This window comes from Aquarana catesbeiana, unplaced genomic scaffold (genome assembly GCF_042186555.1).
Source record: "Aquarana catesbeiana isolate 2022-GZ unplaced genomic scaffold, ASM4218655v1 unanchor226, whole genome shotgun sequence".
In the NCBI taxonomy this organism is placed as follows: domain Eukaryota; kingdom Metazoa; phylum Chordata; class Amphibia; order Anura; family Ranidae; genus Aquarana; species Aquarana catesbeiana.
This window is the reverse complement of record NW_027362653.1, coordinates 1,746,301-1,763,926: the sequence shown is the minus strand read 5'-3', so window position 1 is coordinate 1,763,926 and position 17,626 is coordinate 1,746,301. Positions and strand designations below refer to the sequence as shown.

Sequence of the window (17,626 nt, the reverse complement as noted above, 5' to 3'; positions counted from 1 at the left end):
TGATGTCTTTTATCTCCAGCAGATGATGATACACACATATATAGTGTGGAAATGTAGAATAACCCCGTATATTACAATGAGGGAATTTATGGTCTGTACCACGAGGGGAGTTATTGATGTCAGTAAATACCGGTTCCAGACATTGTATGTGGGGGGAATGAAATGATAATTAAAGGTTGGGATTAGGGAAGATTTCTGTAAGATTTTACACGGGAACGATCAGCGCCCCCTCCACTATGATGAGTCTCACAATGGGAGTCTGACAGGGACTCAATGTTGGGGGGTTGAGATAGTGAACTCGGAGCTGAGAGGGGGGCAATTTATCAAAAAAAAAAGTCTAGATGGGATTAAAAATGTATTTTTCTGCTCATTACAATTACTCCAGCTGAATTATATATTGATATTGAGCTGCTTGCTTTTGATTCTTTTGTTTTATTCCTTTGTATAGCATTTTTATATTGTGTTACCTGTTATGATTGATCATAAACTGGTTTCCCCAGCACAGCCAAGCGACAAGCATTTCCAGAGGCGTATTTAGTGAAAATGGCGCCTATGGCAAGCACTGAAACTGCGCCTCTGTCAAAACAAAAAAAAACACTAACAAAACTACAAGTCAAGCTCTTTTAATTAACAAATTATGGATTGGCACTACATAAAGTGCCCAAGTGCCCGATGGGTCAGTCCGCCCCTGCGCATCAAACAGTCTACATTCAGTAAAAGTTCATGTACTGCAAAATTTGCACTGAATGTGGACTGTTTAATGAGCTTGTTGCACAAATCACTTTATTACACTTTATTTATGATATCTATTTATTGAATCCATATTTAGCACTATTTTTGATTGTCTGCTTCTGCCTGGCACACACGCACAATCGCACATAATGACTTAAAACTTTTAAGTCATCATCATGTGCGATTGTGCGTGTGTGCCTGGCCCAAGCAGAAGCAAGCAGCCAATCAAATATAGTGCTCAATATGGATTCAATAAATACGCATAGCCATAGATATCATAAATAAAGTGTAATAAAGTGATTTGTGCAGTGCAACAGCGGGTACTACTTTTAAGTAGACTGCGGATGCGACTACAAGAAATAAACCAGAGACTGGGAATGCGACTACAGGAGATGACCAGAGACTGGGAATGCGACTACAGGAGATGACCAGAGACTGGGAATGCGACTACAGGAGATGACCAGAGACTGGGAATGCGACTACAGGAGATGACCAGAGACTGCGGATGCGACTACAGGAGATGACCAGAGACTGCGGATGCGACTACAGGAGATGACCAGAGACTGCGGATGCGACTACAGGAGATGACCAGAGACTGCGGATGCGACTTCAGGAGATGATCAAGTGGCCATTTTTAAAATGCTAACTTTCAGCAATGTACAGCTATATAGGGGGGTAAACAACACTGTCAGGGAGGGTTTAGCGTAACAGTGAGTCTACTATCTACAGGCAGCATGTATTGGCAGAAAGACCTACCTGGCCAGCCGGGCCCTCCTTCAGCTCTCAGAGTTCCGGGGACAGGGCTTTTGGTGGTAGGGGGTGGGGCTTTCAGATTTTTGCAGTCCAGGGTGGGGCTCTCAGAAGTCCAGGAGAGGCGATCTCAGCGCTCCCACTCTGCTCTGGGCACATAGACTACATGGGGCTGGGCGGGGCAGGGTCAGAGCGTCAGTCGAGCTCCCGACCCCGCCCCTCCCTGCTGACAGAGCCTCCCTCAGCCTAAGCTGAGCCCACCAGTCCGGGCCGGGTAGCGGCTATCTGACAGAACACCGGCGCCGCGCTCCAGCAGGCCGGACACGGCGCCGTGGGGGTGTATTAGTCTGGGTGGGCGGCTGCGGGAGAATGGATGGGGGGTTTTATTTGTGCGAGGGGTGACTTTTTTGCAGCCCCCCCCCCCCCCCCATGGCGCCCATGGCACTTGCCATGGCTGCCATACCTTAGATACGCCACTGGCTATCTCTCTTCTGAACCAAGAGCCTTGGAGGAATCTGGACTTAAGGGAACTTGCTGGAAGACCCTACCTTTTGGAAACTAGGCGTAAGAGGGACCTCTTTAACTGAAGACTGTCGCAGGGAAGCTGATTAGGGAGATGTATCTGGACATCGTGAGTAGGACCTTTGCCCTAGAGCTCCAGGGGTGCCAGTACTTTTTTTTTTTTTTTTGGAATCAGATATTTTTTATGAACACATTTTTTGACAATATACAACAAAACTATTATATATCAAACAAACCCACACCAAGAAGAAAAAAAATACTTTGATGGTTAGACGCCAGAGGTTACTACAAGGACTGTGACTGTTCATACAGAGTCTAAGACTAGAGGGCTGTTTCCTCTACTTCCAGCAATACTTAATGTTGCTACTGAAAGGTTTTGCATGAATGTTTGTCCTCCTATATCTGCATGTGTTTTTGGAGTATCCTGCACCCTCATCCCTCTATCCACCTGTGTTCAAGTATTGCAATAAATCAACAAATGACACCCCTACACTGAGCCTGAGTTTTTTGCAGCGTGTTCTGTTGCTTGTATCCGGGCTGGCAGCATCTGGTCAGCTAAGGGAGATCAATATTATTTCCAGTGACCCCTTTGAGGGTAAGTGCTACATAACACTAAACAGTTCAGACTAAATGTGTTCCCATGGGGGGCAAAAATTCTTAAATATACAGTAACACTCCTATTACCCCCCCCCCCCACATTCACATCCAATTATTGTGTGACCAATACCATCCAATTAATTCTTACTTTTATTTCCCAAAGTTATCCATCTACAAGGAGACCTGTATAGATCAAATGATGACATCAATGACGATGGAGGAGGACTGGAGTCACATGACTAAAAAGATACTAAACCTCACCCTGGAGATCATCTACCTGCTGACCAGAGAGGTGAGGAGGATTCTGGGAGGTCACATGACATCACTCTTATCTTTATTAATAAAACACAGACCTGACCGGAGAGGTGAGGAGGATTCTGGGAGGTCACATGATATCACTCTTATCTTTATTAATAAAACGCAGACCTGACCGGAGAGGTGAGGAGGATTCTGGGATTCTAACATGATATTCCTATTGGTTTCCTAATACAGAGATTTCCTCTTCTGAAGTCAGGTGATCATATGACCATCACAGTGCCTCCATGTGACTCCCTAAAACCTGAGAGACACAACATGCAGAAGATTCTAGAAGTCACCAGGAAGATGATGGAGCTGCTGACAGGAGAGGTGAGCGGTGCTGGGAATTCTGGGACATTATCCAGTAACAGACAAGGGATGTGTCTGGATGGTGACTGTATCATTGTGTGTGTCAGGTTCCTATAAGGTGTCAGGATGTCACTGTCTATTTCTCCATGGAGGAGTGGGAGTATTTAGAAGGACACAAGGATCTCTACAAGGACGTCATGATGGACAATCAGCCGCCCCTCACATCACCGGGTAAGAGGAGACTTTATTGTAAAGGAGAGAGCAGTACGGAGGGTCCACCTAGATCCCCCATCATCTGATAAACACATAGAAACAATGTATTCAGTCAGTGTGTGTGTTTCCTACAGATGGATCCAGTAATGGGAACCCACCAGAGAGATGTCCCCATCTGTATTCCTGGGATACCACACAGGAAGATCACACCATCCCTCACCATCATCAGGTAGATGAGGAACAATCACTGATAGTTACATAGTTAGGTTGAAAAAAGACACAAGTCCATCTAGTTTAACCAAAAAAAATTAAATCCCATATACACAATCCTATACCCACAGTTGATCCAGATGAAGGCGAAAAACCCTAGTAAAGCATGATCCAATTTGCTACAGCAGGGGAAAAAACTCCTTCCTGATCCCCAGAGAGGCAATCGAATTTCCCCTGGATGAACTTTACCTATAAATGTCAGTACCCAGTTATATTATATTATGTACATTTAGGAAAGAATCCAGGACTTTTTTAAAGAAATCTACTGAGCTGGCCAGAACCACCTCTGGAGGGAGTCTTTTCCACATTTTCACAGCTCTTACTGTGAAGAAACCTTTTCTGTATTTGGAGATGAAATCTTTTTTTCCTCTAGACGTAAAGAGTCCCCCCTTGTCCTCTGTAATGACCTTAAAGTGAATAACTCAACACCAAGTTCACTATATAGACCACTTATGTATTTGCACATGTTGATCATATCCCCCCTTATTCTCCTCTTCTCAAGAGTGATTAGATTCAGTTCCCTAATCTTTCCTCATAGCTGAGCTCCTCCATGCCTCTTATCAGTTTGGTTGTCCTTCTCTGCACTTTCTCCAGTTCCCCGATATCCTTTTTGAGAACTGGAGCCCAAAACTAAACTGCATATTCCAGATGAGGTCTTACTAATGATTTGAACAGGGACAAAATGATATCTCTCCCTCTCTCTGGAGTCCATACCTCTCTTAATACAAGAAAGGACTTTGCTCGCTTTGGAAACCGCAGCTTGGCATTGCATGTTATTATTGAACTTCTGATCTACCAAAACCCCCAGATCCTTCTCCACCCACTATGGATCACCCCAGTTGTTCTCCCCCTAGTGTGTATGATGCATATTCTTAGCCCCCAAGTGCATAACTTTACATTTATCAACATTAAACCTCATTTGCCACTTAGTTGCCCAATTAGACAGTGCATTGAGGTTGGCATGTAAATTGGAGACATCCTGTAAGGACGTTATTCCACTGCATAGCTTGGTGTCATCTGCAAAGACTGAAATTTTACTTTTGATCCCAGACCCTATATCATTTATAAAGATATTAAAAAGTAAGGGTCCCAGCACTGAACCTTGGGGTACACCACTGATAACCTTAGACAATTCAGAGTAAGAATCATTAACCACTACTCTCTGAATTCTGTCTTTTAGCCAGTTTTGTATCAATTTACAAATTGTTCTTTCCAAGCCTGTAGATACTGATAGTATCATTAGCATCTGTACATTATCTGCATTGTTACAATTGATATAATTTTTATTATGTATTCAGAGTGGAAACCTGAGAGATTCTAAAGTTGAGATTAAAGCAGAAGAAGAGGTGTATGTGAGGGATGATCAGCAGTCTATGGAGGAGGACGGAATAACGGGGACATTTATAGAGGAGGACACTCCTACAGAGATCAGCACAGGTGTGTCATTAACTCTAAATACATTCCTCCCCCCATACTGCTCACTGATTCGTCCAGAGTAGGGCAAGGACTGGGTAATATCAGCCTGTAATACCCTGGTCACTTTCCTGAGCTGTGTTCCCCGTCCTGTATTCCTGTATTTCTCTCGGATAATCTTCCTTCTCTGTGCTGCAGACACAATTTATGTATCTAGACTGGTATAGCGCTACCCCGAAGGAGCTGCTGGAAATTGCCCTGATTCCTTTTTCTAATCGGTGTCCCACAGCGAGGCACACCATCACAGTCATTTATGGCTCCAATAAAAAGTCTAGGGGTGTTGTTTTTTGTGTATTTATTTTTGGGGTAACTTGGATGGGGGTTGAGGGAATTGAGTGGGAAACTCCAAAAATGAGAATGACGTACAAGAGGAGGACAGTAAACTTCCTTCTGTAGAGCTGAAGCAGAAGTCCTTGCAAAAGCAAACTATGGACTTGGCTTTGTAGTAGAAGCCGTTAAAGCAATGTTCTTTCTTTAGAGCAGTGCTCTCCAAACTGCGGTCCGGGAGCCAGATGCGGTCCTTTGCTTGCTTTTATCCAGCCCTTGGGGCACCATTTCATCCACTGACACCAATGATGAGGCACTATTCTTCCCACTGACACCAACAATGGGGCACAATTTCTCCCAGTGACACCAACAATGGGGCACAATGACACCAATGATGGTGCACAATTTCTTCCAATGACACCGACAATGGGGCCCAGTGACACCAAAGGTGGGGCACTATTCCTCCCACTGACAACAAAGATGGGCATTGTTTTTTCCCACTGACTTTGGGAATTTTTCTACTCCCAGTGGCCACAGTTTGGCCCCCTAAAGTCTGAGGGACAGTAAACTGGCCCTTTGTTTAGAAAGTTTGGAGACCCCTGCTTTAGAGCAATCAGAGCAGCGTCCTTTCACAAGGAATCAGATAGACTGAGCTGTTCAGGACACCAGCCAATGCCCCCTTTACACAGACACACAGCTGACTCCCTAGCACCAGAGGGGTGGCAAAAGCCCCAAAGTCTCTAAGATCTTTCACAGCAATCTGTACTCACAAATGGGTGAGTACCATCCGTATTGGGCCAGTGGTTTGCCCCAGCCTCTCACCTCATATAAAGACCCCTATAGGTCTAGTTGAGCTTATGTTTATGCGTGACTCCACGATCCAAGCAATGGATTTTTCCCACTCCTTGGACCTCCAATCAGACAGGTTAAAAAGATTTCCACGGGTAACAATGATATCTTTAACAGATCCTCACTTGCCTCCATATACCGTTCACATGCAACATAAAAGAATCTCTCTATGGTGCAGTAATCCAATATAAGTATTTTATTAAAACAGCAGTAGACTTATTTAAAATCATGATAAATGGCTTCACATATAACAGTACTTCCGGTCTCGGCTGCGACCGGGAGTGACTTCACCCGGCCCCTGTGACGCGTTGCGTCACTGATCATGTGACTTCATCAAGGGTATGGAGTCGAGTGGATGGCGTAGGACTTTTATACACAGCTCTGCTGTCATAGTAACGCCATCGGGCATTCAAAACATTTCAATTGCATAATCGTATTCCTATCATGGTCTCAGTGTAGTATTTTATTTGATTTGCGCATTAGTAACGTCACTTACAATTTTACTCTGTTGTCTGCTGGCTGTGCCGGATGGAGGGATATGTCTGTATAGTCTCAGACCCAAGTCACTGAGTGCAGTCTCAGGAGATGGGAGGCAGCGGGGTGGGACTTCTGCAGTTTGTTTCAGTTAACACGCCATAGCTGAAAGATGGCTACAGCGTTGCTCTTACATTTTACAAAGAATTGTGGGAAAAAAATTACAACTTGAAAAAAACTCACCATGCTTCTTACTAAATACATTGGATTGTCTGTTTTCTAAAAAAGGGGTCATTTGGGGTGTATCTGTACTTTCCTGACATTTTCAAGGCCTCAAGAAATGAGATAGGTCACCAGTACATCAGGATTGATCAATTTTCAATGATACATAGTACAGCTTGTAGACTCTGTAACTTTCACACAGACTAATATACCTTGATTTGGGCTATTTATACCCAAGCAATGTAGCAGTGTAAATGCTGGCCTAAATGTATGAAGAAAAATTACTTATTTGCAAAATTTTATAATGGAAACTAAAAAAAAAGTTGTTTTTTTTTTTAAATGTTCCCTCTTTTTTCACTTATATTGCAAAAAAAAAAACAGTGGTGATTAACCACTTTAACCACTTCAGCCCCGGAAGGATTTACCCCCTTCCTGACCAGAGCACTTTTTACAATTTGGCACTGCGTCGCTTTAACTGCTAATTGCGCGGTCATGCAATGCTGTAACCAAACGAAATTTGCGTCCTTTTCTTCCCACAAATAGAGCTTTCTTTTGATGGTATTTGATCACCTCTGCCGTTTTTATCTTTTGCGCTATACACGGAAAAAGACCGAAAATTTTGAAAAAAAATGATATTTTCTACTTTTTGTTCTAAAAAAAATCCAATAAACTCAATTTTAGTCATACATTTAGGCCAAAATGTATTTGGCCACATGTCTTTGGTAAAAAAAATGTCAATAAGTGTATATTTATTGGTTTGCGCAAAAGTTATAGCGCCTACAAACTAGGGTACATTTTCTGGAATTTACACAGTCTTTAATTTATGACTGCCTATGTCATTTCTTGAGGTGCTAAAATGACAGGGCAGTACAAAACCCCCACAAATGACCCCATTTTGGAAAGTAGACACCCCAAGGAAATTGCTGAGAGGCATGTTGAGCCCATTGAATATTCATTTTTTTTGTCCCAAGTGATTGAATAATGAAAAAAAAAAAAAAACAAAATTACAAAAAGTTGTCACTAAATGATATATTGCTCACACAGGCCATGGGCCTATGTGGAATTGCACCCCAAAATACATTTAGCTGCTTCTCCTGAGTATGGGGATACCACATGTGTGGGACTTTTTGGGAGCCTAGCCGCATACGGGGCCCCGAAAACCAATCACTGCCTTCAGGATTTCTAAGGGCGTACATTTTTGATTTTACTCCTCACTACCTATCACAGTTTTGAAGGCCATAAAATGCCCAGATGGCACAAACCCCCCCCCAAATGACCCCATTTTGGAAAGTAGACACCCCAAGCTATTTGCTGAGAGGCATGTTGAGTCCATGGAATATTTTATATTTTGACACAAGTTGCGGGAAAGTGACAATTTATTTATTTATTTTTTTTTTGCACAAAGTTGTCACTAAATGATATATTGCTCACACAGGTCATGGGCATATGTGGAATTGCACCCCAAAATACATTTAGCTGCTTCTCCTGAGTATGGGGATACCACATGTGTGGGACTTTTTGGGAGCCTAGCCGCGTACGGGACCCCGAAAACCAATCACCGCCTTCAGGATTTCTAAGGGTGTACATTTTTGATTTCACTCTTCACTGCCTATCACAGTTTCGGAGGCCATGGAATGCCCAGGTGGCACAAAACCCCCCCAAATGACCCCATTTTGGAAAGTAGACACCCCAAGCTATTTGCTGAGAGGCATGGTGAGTATTTTGCAGCTCTCATTTGTTTTTGAAAATGAAGAAAGACAAAAAAAAAAATTTTTTTTTTCTTTTTTTAATTTTCAAAACTTTGTGACAAAAAGTGAGGTCTGCAAAATACTCACTATACCTCTCAGCAAATAGCTTGGGGTGTCTACTTTCCAAAATGGGGTCATTTGGGGGGGGGTTTGTGCCACCTGGGCATTCCATGGCCTCCGAGACTGTGATAGGCAGTGAAGAGTGAAATCAAAAATTTACGCCCTTAGAAAGCCTGAAGGCGGTGCTTGGTTTTCGGGGTCCCATACGTGGCTAGGCTCCCAAAAAGTCTCACACATGTGGTATCCCCGTACTCAGGAGAAGCAACAGAATGTATTTTGGGGTGTAATTTCACATATTCCCATGGCATGTTTGAGCAATATATCATTTAGTGACAACTTTGTGCAAAAAAAAAAAAAAATAATAATAATTTGTCTCTTTCCCGCAACTTGTGTCACAATATAAAATATTCCATGGACTCGACATGCCTCTCAGCAAATAGCTTGGGGTGTCTACTTTCCAAAATGGGGTCATTTGGGGGGGTTTGAACTGTCCTGGCATTTTATGCACAACATTTAGAAGCTTATGTCACACATCACCCACTCTTCTAACCACTTGAAGACAAAGCCCTTTCTGACACTTTTTGATTACATGAAAAAATTATTTTTTTTTGCAAGAAAATTACTTTGAACCCCCACACATTATATATTTTTTTAAAGCAAATGCCCTACAGATTAAAATGGTGGGTGTTTAATTTTTTTTTTTCACACAGTATTTGCGCAGCGATTTTTCAAACGCATTTTTTGGGGAAAAAACACACTTTTTTACATTTTAATGCACTAAAACACACTATATTGCCCAAATGTTTGATGAAATAAAAAAGATGATCTTAGGCCGAGTACATGGATACCAAACATGACATGCTTTACAACTGTGCACAAACGTGCAGTGACAACAAAATAAATACATTTTTAAAAGCCTTTAAAAGCCTTTACAGGTTACCACTTTAGATTTACAGAGGAGGTCTACTGCTAAAATTACTGCCCTCGATCTGACCTTCGCGGTGATATCTCACATGCATGGTGCAATTGCTGTTTACATTTGACGCCAGACCGACGCTTGCGTTCGCCTTAGCGCGAGAGCAGGGGGGACAGGGGTGCTTTTTTTTTTTTTTTTTTTTTTTCTTTATTATTTTTTTGCTTTTTTATCTTATTTTAAAACTGTTCCTTTCATTTTTTTTTTTTTTAATCATTTTTATTGTTATCTCAGGGAATGTAAATATCCCCTATGATAGCAATAGGTAGTGACAGGTACTCTTTTTTGAAAAAATTGGGGTCTATTAGACCCTAGATTTCTCCTCTGCCCTCAAAGCATCTGACCACACCAAGATCGGTGTGATAAAATGCTTCCCCAATTTCCCAATGGCGCTATTTACATCCGGCGAAATCTAAGTCATAAAATGCTCGTAGCTTCCGGTTTCTTAGGCCATAGAGATGTTTGGAGCCACTCTCGTCTCTGATCAGCTCTATGGTCAGCTGGCTGAATCACCGGCTGCATTCTCAGGTTCCCTGTTGAGACAGGAGAGCCAGAGAAAAACACGGAAGACGATGGGGGGGGGGGGGGGGGCATTCTCTCTGCTTGTAAAAGCAGTCTAGAGGCTAATTAGCCGCTAGGATTGCTTTTACATGAAAGCCGACCGCTGGCTGAAAAGAATGATACCAAGATGATACCTAAACCTGCAAGCATCATTCTGGTATAACCACTCAAAGTCGTGAATGCTGTACCTGAAGACAAAAATATGGCTAACAATAAAGCACAGTAAACGGTAAAGTATAAAAAACTGCATACCTGAAAAGCAAACATGATAAAACATAATAACAATAAAACATTGCAGAATAGAATACAGTAAAAAAGAGCAGAACAATAGAGAGAATAGAGAGAGAGAGAATAGAGAGAGAACAATAAAACGACAAATATTATTTTTTATTTTATATTTTTGTTTGTGTTTTTTTTTTTTTTTTTTTTTTTACACTTTTTTTGTAACTGTACCTTTTGTAACTGTAACCGGTTCCAGGTTCGGGTCTCTCAAAATGCGATGGCATCTTGGGAGACCCTGTGAAAGTGTGCCTAGTCTGTGCAATGCTGTACCGTACGCTAATACTCAACTAGTGAATGGTAGCGTTCAAAACATTCACCAATGCAAAGACCAGGATTGTCAGGACAGGAGGGACAATAATAGCGGGTGTCATGCCTATATCCGCGCTTGCTGCAGACACAACATCTTTTTTGGGGGGGTTCGCTGGGTAGGGGTACTCGGGAGGACATAAAAATGCCTCTCATGCAGCCGACTGCATTTGGTTGGGGATGTGAATGGGGGAAGTACGGGCGCTGCAGAAGCGGTAGGTTCCCAATTAGGATTGGCGAATGCAGCAGGAAGGGCATTATGGGCACGACGGGCCTGTGTTTGTCTTTTTGGTGGCAGCGGGACACTACTTGTGCTTGCCACCTCACCAGCTTGAACTGCACTTATGGGACTCGCCACGTCACCAAGTGTTACTGCAGTGCTGGTTTGACTACGACCGGGGTGTACTAGGCCGCTGGCGCTTGCCAGTTCACCAAAACGCTACCAAAAAAACTGTTAACGATCGCAGGGATCAGGCCTGACTCTGCGAACGCTGCAGTTATGCATTTAGTGTTTTGTAAGTGACAGTGATCGATCGATACTGCACTTGGGTGGGCTGGTCTGGGCCGGGCGGAGGGGCAAAACGCAGGTGCTAGCAGGTATCTGGGCTGATCCCGCTAACACTGCGTTTTTGGGAACCCTAAACTGCTGGGGACGCCAGTATAGATCTGATCGGATCAGATATTGATCAGTTCAGATACTATACCACTAAGGGAGGTGTACAGTGCGTGCGTGGGTGTTAGCGCTACTGGCACTAACCTGACGCTGCCTGGGGCTGGTGCTTGCCAGTTCACCAAAACGCTACAAAAAAAACTGTTAGCGATCGCAGGGATCAGGCCTGACTCTGCGAACGCTGCAGTTATGCGTTTAGTGTTTTGTAAGTGACAGTGATCGATCGATACTGCACTTGGGTGGGCTGGGCTGGGCCGGGCGGAGGGGTAAAACGCAGTTGCTAGCAGGTATCTGGGCTGATCCCGCTAACACTGCGTTTGTGGGAACCCTAAACTGCTGGGGACGCTAGTATAGATCTGATCGGATCAGATATTGATGCGTTCAGATACTATACCACTAAGGGAGGTGTACGGTGCGTGGGTGTCAGTGGTACTGGCACTAACCTGACGCTGCCTGGGGCTGGTGCTTTCCATTTCACCAAAATGCTACCAAAAAAACTGTTAGCGATCGCAGGGATCAGGCCTGACTCTGCGAACGCTGCAGTTATGCGTTTAGTGTTTTGTAAGTGACAGTGATCGATCGATACTGCACTTGGGTGGGCTGGGCCGAGCTGGGCGGAGGGGCAAAACGCAGGTGCTAGCAGGTATCTGGGCTGATCCCGCTAACACTGTGTTTTTGGGAACCCTAAACTGCTGGGGACGCTAGTATAGATCTGATCGGATCAGATATTGATGCGATCAGATACTATACCACTAAGGGAGGCGTATGCTGCGTGCGTGGGTGTTAGCGGTACTGGCGCTAATCTGACCCTGCCTGGGGCGACGCATATCACCGCCGGGCGATCAGGGGGCTAAATCTTTATTCGGTAATAAACGGCGGGTTCCCTGACACTATAAAAAATAAACAAACTAACCAGCGTCACCCGTAACGGTTATACAGTGATCAGTGGTGAAAGGGTTAACTAGGGGGCAATCAAGGGGTTAAAACATTTATTAGATAGTATATGGGGGTCCCTGTCGCTATAAAACTCTGACGGCGAACCTAAATATTTACGTCCCTAACTAGCATCACCAGCGACACTAATACAGCGATCAGAAAAATGATCGCTTAGCGACACTGGTGACAGGGGGTGATCAAGGGGTTAAAACTTTATTAGGGGGGGTTAGGGGGGTACCCTAGACCTACAGGGGGCCTAACACTCACTGCCCTGACACTGTAACTGTCACAAACTGACACCAATACAGTAATCAGAAAAAAAAAAAAAAAAAACTGCTGGTGTCAGTTTGTGACAGGGGGGGGGGGGTGATTGGGGGGGGATCGGGGGGCGATCGGGGGGGGGATCGGGGTGTTTAGTGTGCCTGGCATGTTCTACTGTGTGTGTAGTGTTGGTGCACTTACATTGCAGTCTTCTCTCCTCGGCCCGGAACGGAAAATACCGAGCCGAGGAGAGATGACATCATTTCCTCTGCCTCTGTGTACAATACAGAGGCAGGGAAATGATCCCATTGGCTGAGAGCGATCGCGAGGGGGGGGCCACGAATGGATGGCCTCCCCCTCACCTCCGATCGCCGGGGGAGATTTGCCGACCGCCGCAGGCACCGGGGGGGGGTCCGATCGGACCCCCCACCCGCGGGCAGGCAAGGACGTACATATACGTCCTTTTGCCTGCCCGTGCCGCTCTGTCGACGTATATAGTCGTGCGGCGGTCGGCAAGTGGTTAATACCAGGCATTTTCACCCCCTTCCTGCCCAGGCCAATTTTCAGCTTTCAGCGCTGTCACGCTTTGAATGACAATAGCACGGTCATACAATACTGTACCCATGTGACATTTTGATCATTTTTTTTCCCCCCACAAATAGAGCTTTCTTTTGGTGGTATTTGATCACCTCTGAGGTTTTTATTTTTTTGCGCTATAAACAAAAAAAGAGCGACAAATTTGAAAAAAAAAAACAAAATATTTTTTACTTTTTTGCTTTAATAAATATCCCAATTTAAAAACAAAAACAAAACAAACATATTTCTTCCTCAGTTTAGGCTGATATGTATTCTTCTAGATATTTTTGTTAAAAAAAAAAATCGCAATAAGCGTATATTGATTGGTTTGCGCAAAAGTTATAGCACAAAATAGGGGATAGATTTATGGCATTTTAATTTATTTATTTATTTTTTACTAGTAATGGCGGTGATCTGAGATTTTTTTTTTTATCTCAGGACTGTGATATTACGGCGGACAGACCGGACAGTTTTGACACTATTTTAGGACCATTCACATTTATACAGCAAACGGTGGTATAAAAATGCACTGATTACTGTATAAATGTCACTGGCAGGGAAGGGGTTAACACTAGGGGGCGATCAAGGGGCTAAATGTGTTACCTAGGTGTGGTCTAACTATGGGGGGGGACTGACTGGGGGAGGTGACCGATCGGTGTTCATTTGTACTGAGAACACACGATCGGTCTCCTCTCCCCTGACAGGATGTGGATCTGTGTGTTTACACACACAGATCCACATCCCTGCTCTGTGACCGGCAATTGCTAGTGCCTGGCGGACATCGCGGCCATCAGCCACGCGCATCGGCTCCCGAGTGATGCGGCGGGCGCACGCAGCCCCTATGGGCTGAGGACATATGACGGCCGCCCAGGATGAGAGAGACACCTTGCGGCCGTTATTTGACTACACGCGGGATGGGAAGAGGTTAAATGCCACCAAAATAAAGCTCCTATTTGTGTGAAAAAAAATGATAAAATTTTTTTTGGGTACAATGTAGCATGACTGCTTGTCAATGAGTAATTGTCATTCAAAGTATGATAGCACTGAAAGCTGAAAATTGTCCAGGGCAGGAAGGGGGTAAAAGTGTCCAGTAAGCAAGTGGTTAAGCTTCCACTGATATACTGAATACCAATATTATGAGTCCTGACCCTTACACTGTAAAATTTATATTGTACATTATATAGTCCTGACCCCTGCACTATATACTCTATGTTGTACTTTGTATACTCCTGATGCTATATAGTCCTATCTGCTGTATCTTATACAATAAGTTGTATGTTACATAGTCCTGACTTCAGCCCTCTACCCTCTACTATATATAAACATAATATGTATTCTCTTTTGTTACACCCATTTCCTGTCAGCTTTACATTTTATATCTGATGATTTGATTAGAGCACAGACTTTTATATGTTGATAATAATGTGATTACATCCTCAAACTTTTGGAACCTTAAACAGAAAGTGATAATGAGAGAGGAGTCAATAACCCAATGATGGTGGTCTTCAGGATCAGTCCAGTCTTCATCTTGGTTGTTCTCTCCCCATCCTCTCTCTCTGACCTCTGGTGGGGCTCAGCCCCGCTGTTATTCATGACTAAATCATGGACTAAATAAGGAAGTGCAGGACTTCTTGTGTTGGGAAGATGGCAATGAGTGATAGAGGGGGTGGGGACACTCGTCCTATAATCCCCTCATCACTGTCACTCCTATAAAAGACAGTTCTCATTATTTCCTCACTCTCTGACTAAGGTCCATGAATAAAGAAATGAACTGGTAGGAGATCAGAGGACCCATTTACTAGTTACCTTGAGGGTGGAATTGTAAGATCCTCAGAGACAAAGCTGCCTGATGTGGGCGGAGTCCTGGTTTAGGGGAACCAATCTGCTCTTGTCTAGTAATAATCTTTTTATTTGTATTTTAGTAGATGGACGGGAGATGAGGAAAACCTCAGAGGATTGTCTCACTTTGTCTCCAGACTGTAAAGTAGAAGATGAGGACATCACACAGTATAGTCCAGGAGAAAACCCGGCTACCTCAAATGTCCATCCGGCACCACACAGTGTAGATGGACCATCGTATTCCTCTTATCCTGAGGAACCTCAGACTGTGAGGGACGGTGCCGTCCTTCCAACAGATAAGAGGTTTTCTTGTACTGAGTGCGGGAAGTGTTTCCATTCGAAATTCCATCTTAATGTGCATAAAAGAACCCATACAGAAGAGAAGTTAAATTCCTGTCCTGAGTGTGGGAAATGTTTCAGTCGTAAATCTGGTCTTAATGTACATAAAAGATCTCACACAGGGGAAAGACCATATTCCTGTTCTGAGTGTGGGAAATATTTTTCAGTGAAGTCCAATCTTAACACACATCAGAAATCTCACAAGGGGGAGAAACCATATTCCTGTCCTGAGTGCGGGAAATGTTTTTCTGAGAAGAATAGTCTTGGCAGACATCAGAGATTGCACACGGGAGAGAAGCCGTATTCTTGTCCTGAGTGCAGGAAATGTTTTTCACAGATATATAGTCTTCACAGACATCAAAGATCTCACACGGGGGAGAAGCCGTATTCCTGTCTTGAGTGCGGGAAATGTTTCATACAAAAAACAGATCTTGTCAAACATCAGAGGTCTCACACGGGGGAGAAGCCATATTTCTGTTCTGAGTGCGGGAAATGCTTTTCGCAGAAGTCGGATCTTTCCAGACATCAGAGATCTCACACGGGGAGGAAGCCACGTTCCTGTCCTGAGTGAGGGAATTGTTCCTCACTGAACTCCTGTCTTCCTGTACATCAGGGATCCCACACAACCCTCGAGGTGTATTAGTGCCTTGAATGTGGGAAATGTCTTCTATATGAATGTTGCTGGACATCACAGCTCTCATGTGGGGAAGAAGCACACCCTGATATACACCTCAGATATACTCCATGGCTGATCTTCATCATGTAAGAAACAGTTTATAAGGAGATCAGAGATCACCAAAGTCATGGATGAAGTGGTGTACCGTGTTGCCCATTGATAGCAGTAGAAAAATAAAAATGGAGTCGTTACATTTCGTTGACTGATAACATTTTGTGGTGTAAGCTTTCACAAACACTTAGTTCTATATTTAAAAGAAAAAATCTTTGGACAAATGTGAAAAGCATTTGCGCAGCCATAATGAATATTGGTTGTATTTGAGTTCCTGTAATCATCTGCTCCATCTAGTGGCCATAATGTGTTATTTCTCTAGATTGTGGAATTTTTGAAAAAATACCTCATTATGGCCACTAGATGAAGCTGCTGATCAGAGAAAATCACAGTGTTAATTAAATTTTGGCCATAATTTTTTACAGCTCAGCAAATACTCATCCAACAAATTTTCTTTAAACAGACCCCTTAGTTTGCTCTGTCAGACATGGTTTCATACAAACACCTGAGATCATACTCCTACACTTATGAGTACAGTAGACACTGAAGAACAGAAGTTAACTAAACCAACGGTATTCTCCCCTAGTGGTTGAGCTCCACTTGTGGTCCCCAATTGGACCCGCTGCTCCCCTAAAATAGGGGGTGACCCTTACCCGCCCCTATCTCCCCGAGTCACTTATATTCCATTTCTTATCTCACATTCCCCTGCCCCCCCCCCCCCCGTCCGTACCCCCAGCTCCTAAGTTCTCTTTATTTCTCAGTTTTTCTTCCTTGCTGTGGCAAATTTCTTTTTTGTGTTCAGCTGCCATCTCTGTTCTTCCGTAGATGGGGGCTAGGAGGAGATGGAGGGCCTTGGGGAGGCCAAGTTACCTCCTAAGCAAAGATGGGTTTGAGGGGGCGGGAGGACTCTCCAAGGGATCTGCTCTGGAGGGGATCAAGATAAGGAGGAAGGGGGGATCTCTGCCCACGGTGCTCCCAGAGAAGGGGAGAACGGCAGAGAGGTCCTGGAGCACGGTGCGCAGAGATGACCACCCTCAACTTTATAACCTATAATGTAAGTGGCTTAAATGCTCCGATAAAAAGAAACAACGTTATAAGAGAGATTAAACAATATAATGCGGATGTAGTTCTATTACAAGAGACACATATATCACATGACTCTAATTTAAAAATAAGATCTAAAGACTACCCAGTCTGGTATTATGGAGATTCCCCAATAAAAAGAGCTAAGGGGATAGGATTTGCCAGGGGAGTAAGATTTGCCCTAGAGCACAGGTGTCAAACACAAGGCCCGTGGGCCGAATCCAGCCCTCCAGGCCATTTCATGTGGCCCTCACACCTCAGCCCTCCTCTGGTCCTCCTGCAGACCCCTA

General features: G+C 43.9%; 1 protein-coding gene and 1 pseudogene across 1 annotated transcript in view; one reads left to right on the top strand and one right to left on the bottom strand.

Annotated features, from left to right (window-relative positions):
• LOC141121624 (uncharacterized) overlaps positions 1-16,385 on the top strand; it is a 52,886-nt gene extending 36,501 nt beyond the window's left edge. The window contains exons 9-14 of the mRNA XM_073611274.1: positions 2,765-2,893; positions 3,094-3,228; positions 3,315-3,438; positions 3,555-3,649; positions 4,989-5,127; positions 15,271-16,385. Coding sequence (XP_073467375.1) covers positions 2,765-2,893; positions 3,094-3,228; positions 3,315-3,438; positions 3,555-3,649; positions 4,989-5,127; positions 15,271-16,097 — 1,449 coding nt within the window. The 3' untranslated portion in view covers positions 16,098-16,385. The remainder of the gene's footprint in view (positions 1-2,764; positions 2,894-3,093; positions 3,229-3,314; positions 3,439-3,554; positions 3,650-4,988; positions 5,128-15,270) is intronic.
• Positions 1-17,626, bottom strand: part of LOC141121596 (uncharacterized) — a 482,112-nt pseudogene that overhangs the window by 221,777 nt on the left and 242,709 nt on the right.